The 8,257-nt window shown below is 29.9% G+C and overlaps 1 protein-coding gene across 5 annotated transcripts; it reads left to right on the top strand.

Annotated features, from left to right (window-relative positions):
* The first annotated feature begins 2,912 nt into the window (after positions 1-2,912).
* On the top strand, positions 2,913-5,372 carry LOC149893946 (uncharacterized). Of its 5 annotated transcripts, none has more exons than XM_090075674.1 (6): positions 2,913-3,363; positions 3,681-3,845; positions 4,029-4,277; positions 4,472-4,549; positions 4,779-5,080; positions 5,207-5,372. In XM_090075674.1, the coding sequence occupies exons 1-6, from the start codon at positions 3,288-3,290 to the stop codon at positions 5,225-5,227; spliced, it is 891 nt and encodes a 296-aa protein (XP_089931800.1). In that variant the 5' UTR covers positions 2,913-3,287; the 3' UTR covers positions 5,228-5,372. The 5 variants fall into 5 exon arrangements, with proteins under 5 accessions (XP_089931800.1, XP_089931803.1, XP_089931801.1 ...); XM_090075675.1 differs by having other exon boundaries at positions 2,914-3,363; positions 4,508-4,549; XM_090075677.1 differs by lacking the exon at positions 4,472-4,549.
* The last annotated feature ends 2,885 nt before the right edge of the window (positions 5,373-8,257 follow it).

Below are 8,257 nucleotides of genomic sequence, written 5' to 3'. Positions count from 1 at the left end.
ACTTTTTGCAAGGTTGCAACGTTTTCAGCACCACTTCCTTGGGAGAATATTTCACACTAGACTTGCCGTTTGCAACAAACCTAACCATCAAGTTAGTCAATAATAATGCTGCTGCCATCACTTACTGGATTCAACCCTTCATTTCCACAATCACCACCATCCCTCCTCTCCTTTCCTCTGTTAAATTGTACTCGTCAACGTTCAGGTACCTCAGCACCACTTACGGAAACGAATATGTTTTGCTGAACACCAATGGAAAAGGAAATGGCGTTTTTCTGAAATATATCAAAATGCACATCATTGGTGCCTCTGGAAACTGGTGGGAGTCACGAGTCAGAATGTACGACGGAAATGCATCTCCTGGAAACGTCCTCAGTCCATGGACACCTTACAATGCAAACAATTACAACACTTTCTCTGGTTATGACGCCAACAGCAAATGCATCTTCTCATCATCTGGATTGGAAGATTTTTACTTGTCCTCATGGAACGGAGCAAATTTGACTTCCTTTAACAACAAGTCGACTGGGCTGCTGTACCAATCCACCGCATCCATCGGCTCGACCACCACCATTTCTTTTTACAGAAATTTTGCAGAGTCTGACTCCATGCCCAGCGTCGCAGCCGGAAAAAGACTCGTCGTCACTCTCAACTCCGGCGACGCGCAAGTCGGTCAATCCGGAAACTTTTACCTTCTTCTCGGACAAGCCTATTATTATGCTTAATCATGAGAAGAATTTCCACGGATCCAAAAAGGATCTAAAAAGGTTTAGCTGAACCATGAAAAAATATTATGCAAAATAGAATAAATAAATTTCAACACAAATGAAAATGTCTGAGATCTTTAAAAATCATGAAATGATCTTAAAAAATAAAAGATTTTCCACGGATCCAAAAAGGATCTTAAAAACCTGTGATAAACTTTTGCAAATAGCAGAAATTAAAGAGAAATGTCGATATTTTAATAAATGTAAAAAAGAAGAGGAGGAAAACGATATTATTGCAAAAGAGAGAAGAGAAAGATTACAAAAAAAGTTTCCTTTACTCTTAAAAAGATGAGAAGAATCATTTGTATTGACGAGAATAAGTTGAAAGGCACCGTTTATTTTAACGATCATTTGGATCATCCTCCTAGAAGGCTTTGTCGTCGTTCCAGATGTGAAATATTTGCTTAAAGAGACATTAAGTTGAACCGTTTGTCCAAACAGACGATTGTTTTTATGTTTGGGATTAAAGTGGATAATGGTGTTGCTTTGGTGAATTTGAGACATGAGATAAATTTAAGACTAAATTATTTCAGTCACTTTTTGCTTTTTTCAGAGTCTGTAGAGAACATCTTCATGGAAATTTATAATAGAAGTGACAAGGACGTTGTGATTAAAAAGGGAGAAAGCCTTTGCATCGTGAATTTGTTTTAGATCCGTGGAATTTGAGAAAGAAATTTTTTTATTTTTCCTTAATAAAAAAATGGAATATAGCACATATAAAGAAATATATCCCGTTCTTCCAACGGCTCCAGCGGATGAAGGACATGTTTATCGTCTTCAAAAAATAAGTGAAATCCAAAAAGAGATGGACAACAAGAGGAAAAAGAGAGTTCATTTGAGCAAAAAGTACCATCGCGTTTTCAGGATCATTTCGAATGTGGACAATACGATGCAAGGATTATGCATAGCATTGGGTGCGACTGGAATAGGGCTTTTGTCTACGATTATTGCAAGTCCAGTAGCGATTGCGTGTGAAGGTGTAGCTATTGGAATGGGTTTTTTATCGATTGTTGGAGGTCAAGTGAATAAAAGAATAGCATTGAAAGCGGAAAAGCATGAAAAAATAAAAGTGATGGCCGAGTCAAAATTGAACACGATCAGCGAGCACATTTCCAAAGCGTTGGTGGATAATAAAATAAGCGATTCAGAGTTTCAGTTGATTCTTGGCGAGCTTCAAAAGTTTAAGGTCATGGCGGAGGAAATACGAACCAAAACCAGAAAGGGGATTGATGAAGTGACTAAAGAAAACTTGATCCAAAAAGGTCGAGAAGATGCCATTCAAACGTTCAACAATTTGTTTAAAAAAAATTAAAGATTTTTTCCAGGGATTCAAAGAATCTAAAAAATAGTAGATTTTCCAGGGATCTAAAAATAATTTCTATCGTATTTTAAAAACCATGTCTTTTTTTAAAATACAAGACCCGAACAAAAGAGATGAACTTATGAGAGAGATTAATGATAGAAGAAAGAGGATTTATCAGAATAGCATCAACGACAACATTTTAGATGCTGATTTTCAGACGGATGTGGGAAAGCTGTTTAAACCTCTTATTCAAAGCAACGAAAAGACGCTCAAAAAGATAAAATCCGAGGTCAAAAACGAGGTTAAAAACGAAGTTAAATCTGAGATGATGACGCCAAATCAGTCTGAGTTTAAACCTAAGGTTAAATCTGAGCCTTTAGACTCGACAGGAATAGAAGAGCCTTCTATTCTTCCTGAGAACGATGTGTTTTTAAAGAGTTTGATGGAGCTGGAATCAAGAGCAAAATTTAAAAGAAGCTTTAAGAACAAGTTTGAATTGAGCAAAAGCGATGGTCAATATACGATTGGAAAAATGGGAGTGATGTTTGAAGGTAACGATATGATTGTTGGAGGCGAAAGGTATGTAGGAACAAAAGGTCTTTGGGAGTTGATGACCAGGGGCCAATGCTATAAACATAAAAAACGAAGTTTTTTCCGTAAAACACGAAGTTTTTACCGTAAAAAGCGAAGAAAAAAAAAGTCCATTGCTATAAACATTCAAAAAATTCCGTTTTTAAGATAAAAACTTCGTTTTTAAATCCAATGCTATAAACGAACTAGGGAATCGCCTTTTCAGATAAAAAATGCGTTTTTTCGAAAAAAAACTTCAGATAGATTTTTGATCTCAATTTTAGATATTTTCTTCGTGATTTTTGGCGGCCATTGCTGGAACAACGTTAGCGCTTCAAAATCATTGAACATTCTTTGTTTGTGTTTTTATGTAGATATTTTATAGATAAAACTGAAAAGGATTTTAGTAACTCCATAATAAACTAATTACTTAAAATATGCATTTAATCGATTATTCAGTTCCTTGTTGTGGTTCGTTAAAACGTATTTAACATTCCATTTCCTATTTATGTAGGTTTTCGATAGTAATTTTGGTTAAACAAATTTTTCATAATGTTTGACTAAAGAAAAGTATAAATAGTCAACAAATATGCCATATAATACACAAATACACAACAAAATAATACACAAATACACAACAAAATAAAATGCTGTCTAAAGAACTTAAAATGATACTAGCAATAAAGATTAGAGAAAACAAAGAGGTTCTTCTTGGGAAGCTTGGTATGTTTTAATTAGCAAACTATTTAAATAAAAATATGTATAATTGCATTATATTATATAAATATATATATATATATATATATATATATATATATATATATATATATATATATATATATATATATATATATATATATATATATATATATATATATATATATATATATATATATATATATATATATATATATATATAGGTAAGCTTTTTTAGGTATGATTCCTATTATAAAATAATATATTATTATAGAATATTTAGTATTTTACTATATAAGACTATATTATACTATATATTGATTATTTATTTCATCTACTTTTAGGTCCATCTATTACTATGAGGCATAGAAATAGAATTTGGGAAGACATAATGTCACATTTAAATAGTTTAGGGGCAAAAATTGAAGATATCAACCAGCTACGTAGTAGAGAGTGGGATTATTTGCGAAGAGCTACAATGCAAAATTTTGCTAAGAGTCTAAAAACAGGTATAGTTTTGTTATATATATATATATTTATATATGTCTGTGTGTGTGTATATGTATATATATATATATATATATATATATATATATATATATATATATATATATATATATATATATATAATTAAATATTTTTGTATATATATATTATATATACAAATATATATATAATTTTTTTTTTTTAAGGTGCTGCAGGGAGACAACTAACAGAATTAGATAATGTTGTTTTAGACATTATTGACAGGAAGTCAATAAATGTATCTGGAATCGATGTTCCTGATTTTAATATCTCTTTTTGTACAACAGATGATGCATTGTCATCCACTCCCAACCAACTTTCCACTCCCACTGCCACCCTTTCTTCATCAAGTAAAGAAGTAAACTTTACTTTGAAACAATCTTCTGATACAGCTTCTTTTATTTCGTCTATGTCTGGTATATTTTTCTTTGTTGGTTAAGACTAGTTGTGTTATAAAATACATATATATATATATATATATATATGTATTTTATAAAATACATATATATATATATATATATATATATATATATATATATATATATATATATATATATATATATATATTCTATTTCTATAGTTTATAGAGTTAATTGATTGTTTATATTAGATGCAAGATTTGATTGTATGTCCTCCCCTAATTTAGACAATACCACTCTTGTTAGTGACAGTTGTCAGATACTTCAAGGTAATGCAATTTATAAATTAATTTTTTTTAAATCTCAGTTGTTTAATTTAGTTAATTGTAGGTTTTAGACTTATAATTATATAACAGACAACATCAATTTGTGCTTAATTTTTACACAACTAGTATTTCCAAAACCATTAAAAACTTCTTATTTTTAAAGGAATCTAAACCACCTTTCTTATTATTTTAGTTAACTGATCTTGTTTTGACTCCTAGAATTAAATTTTAGATTCAATTCAAAATAAACCATCAAGGGGGGCATTAAAAAAATTAAAAAGAAAACAAGCTAGAGAAAGTCTCCTGGTAGATGGAAGATTTAAAAAATTGAAAGTAAGTGTTTTACGGTTAGAAAAAGAAAGATTAAAAAAAGAACAAGAATTAAGAGTGAAACTTCTGAAATTGGACGTTGCTCTCAGACAACAGCAAATTCGAAAAGAAAAGGCTTTAACAATATATTACACAACAGCAACAAAGCTAATGAATGAGAAATTGCAACCTTCAAACCAGCAACATTTTGTAAATACAGAAACGGTATTTTAAAATTAATTTGTAATAATATTTAGTATGACTTTATCATTAACAAATTTTTTGTATTTAGTATAACTTGTAGCTTGTATTTAGTATAACTTTATCATTAACAAATTTTTTTTGTTTTAGGAGGAAATTCTTGAGCATTAAGAGAAGAGCTACATCATAATTTTATGTTAAATTTCGAAAAATGTTGTATAACTATATTTAAACATTCACCTTGAAGGTATTTAACTGTAAAGCCATGACCAATTACATTTTTTAGTAACAATAAAAATATAACTTCAACCTGAAATTGTTCTTGTTATTTCATTTTTTTTATCACCATTACCTTACAGTAATAAGTTCTGTAAAACTTCACACAAACATTAAGACCAATGCTGTTGCGATGTGAAATAGATACAAGCATCACAACTATATGTAACTATATATAAGGTATTGCATTGGCTAGTGGTTGATTTTAAAATTTAAACAAAACAATATCTTTCATATTTTAAATTTATTTTGTAATCTAGTTTAATATTAATACGATCATATCTTAATTTTATGCTATTAAGCATTTTTTACCTTTTTAAAATACTCTTAATAAGAATTGCTCCTAGTGATTCTTCCCGGGAATTTGTTCCCGGGAAATTCCCGGGAAAAATTTTATTCCAATTTCCCGGAATCCCGGGAAATTTTTTTCGGGATCCCGGGATTTTTGTACACACATTTTTAACTTTCCCGCCAAAGTCAGAATTTTTTGTTTTCCGGACCATAAGAAATATTGCTTATTTATATTGTTTACATATTGAAATTTATCGCAGCGCATTGGGAATTTTTAAAAAAATGTCCTTAAATCTTAAAACTTCGAAGGTTTGGAGTTATTTTGATCTTAAAAAAGCAGACGAGGCACAATGCAAACATTGTCCAAAAATATTACTATGCAAAGGTGGTTCCACTGTTGGATTGAAGAGGCATTTAGAAAAAATCCATAATATTATTTTAAATAAAGAAGTAGAACTAAAAAACGTTGTGTTCAATTAACAATTGATTCCATGACAAAAAAAGTTTCATTGGGAGAACGATTGGCTCGTTTTGCTGCGATTGATGGTTTTTCTATTAATGCAATAACTGAATCGGATCAAATTTGTGAGTTGGCTTCACTCTTCCTAAATCGAAAACAGATGTCATGAATCTTATATATATATTATTTGAAAATAGTCGAAGAAAATAAAAAAAAGATACTCGAAATAAAAGAAAAAAAATGCAAGTTTAGTATAGATTTGGATGAATATTCAAAACATAGCAGAAGATTTATGAATATAAATCTTCACTTTAATGAAGGCTTTATTAATCTTGGATTAGAGCGAATGTTAGGATCTCACAATTCAAATGATTGCCTAGAACTACTCATCAAAAAATTAAACATGTTTAATGTAAGTCTTACAAATGATTTAGTTTGCATAACAACTGATGGTGCTTCTGTTATGGAAAAATTAGGATATACTTCGCCTTCTGAATATCAACTTTGTTTTGCACACGCAATACATTTAGCCGTTGTTGATGTAATATATAAAAAAAAAGGTAAAAATAATAATCAAAGTACTAATGACAAAGATATTGAAGATGATGTCTTTGATGATGACGATGATTATGATGAGGAGGAGGATCAGCAAAATGAAATTAGTGACCAAGTTCCTGATCTTGTTCCTGAGCTTCATAAAGTTCTTGTTAAAGTTAGAAAAATAGTTGTAACTTTTAAAAGATCTCCTTTAAAAATGGATTCTTTAAAGCGTTATTCTAAAAATGAATTTGGACAAGAGCTAGTGCTAATTTTGGATTCAAAAACTCGTTGGAATTCAATGTTGACCATGATTCAAAGATTTATTAAAGTTAAAAAAGCAGTTTTTAAATCTCTTGTGGATTTCAGTTTAGAAAACCTAATGTTGTCTGATGATGAACTTACAGTAATTGAAAATTCAGCAAAAAGTCTGGAACTTATTGTCTTAGGTTCTGAAATGATTTGCAGAAGGGAAGCAACTTTATTAACAGCTGATGACACATTAAAATTTATGGTTAAAGAACTTGATGTTCAAGATTGCTACCTAGCAAAAGATCTTAAAAATGCTTTAATTGAAAGAATATGTCAAAGAAGAAAAAAAGATCTTGTTGGTTTACTAAAATTTTTAGATAATCCACAATCTTCAAAAAGTGATATGGATGATGACTTATTTAGCATGCCATCTAAAGCAGTTATGATAAATTTAGCGATTGAAATAGCTGGTCGACTTTTTCCCATAATTGAAAATATAGCAAAAGAAAAAGATAGCGATAGAAAACTTAACAATAGTATTATTGATATAAATCAGTTATCTGAATCTATGGCTGCCAGATTAGAAAAATTTGTAAAAAAAAAGATGTTTTTGTAGTCAAGTGCAATAAATCAATTATGCGTCAAGAATTCAATCTGTTTGAAGCTACTAATAAAAGATCGCATAACTTAGATATGCTTTATAATGCGCTTTTAACTATTCGTCCTTCCAGTGTAGAGGCTGAAAGGGTGTTTAGTTCAACTGGATTTTTTTTTACCAACTATAGAACTAAATTGATCGACATTCATCTCGATGCACTGGTTTTTCTTAGAAGTCACTTTAAAGTTGTAAACAGTTACAAAAAATAAATAGAAAAATAGAAAAGTGTATTTAGTTATTTATATTTTCTCTGATGAAGATTTTCCCGGGAATTTCCCGGGATCCCGGGAACAATGTAAATAATTCCCGCTATCCCGGGAATGGAAAAAGTCCGGGAAATCGCAATCCCTAGTTGAAATCCTTTAAACTTCGAAAAAAAGTTAATTAAACTGTTATGAAAGCCGTAAAAGTTGTAGCTTTAACTTTAAATCGGCTTTGAAAACCTTTAAAAGTTGTTAATACTTAATTGAAACGATGTTGAAAGCCGTAAAAAGTTGTAACTTTAAATTTAATTGACTTTGAAAATCTTTAAAAGTTGTTAAAACTTGATTAAAACGATGTTGAGAGCCGCAAAATGTTGTAAATTAAAATTTTACGGTTATGAAAGTCTTATAAATTTGTTTACATTATATTTAACGAATTTGAAAACCTTATAACTTTGTTTATGTTATCTAACAAGATTTAAAGTGTAAAATATCAAACAAATATGCCAAAGACCTATCGCTCG

The sequence above is a fragment of the Hydra viridissima genome, unplaced genomic scaffold (genome assembly GCF_058129835.1).
Source record: "Hydra viridissima isolate aposymbiotic clone 2 unplaced genomic scaffold, HvirCarnegie_v1 scaffold_1, whole genome shotgun sequence".
NCBI lineage: Eukaryota > Metazoa > Cnidaria > Hydrozoa > Anthoathecata > Hydridae > Hydra > Hydra viridissima.
Note: the sequence above shows the minus strand (reverse complement) of the source record. Positions and strands in the feature narration are given on the sequence as shown.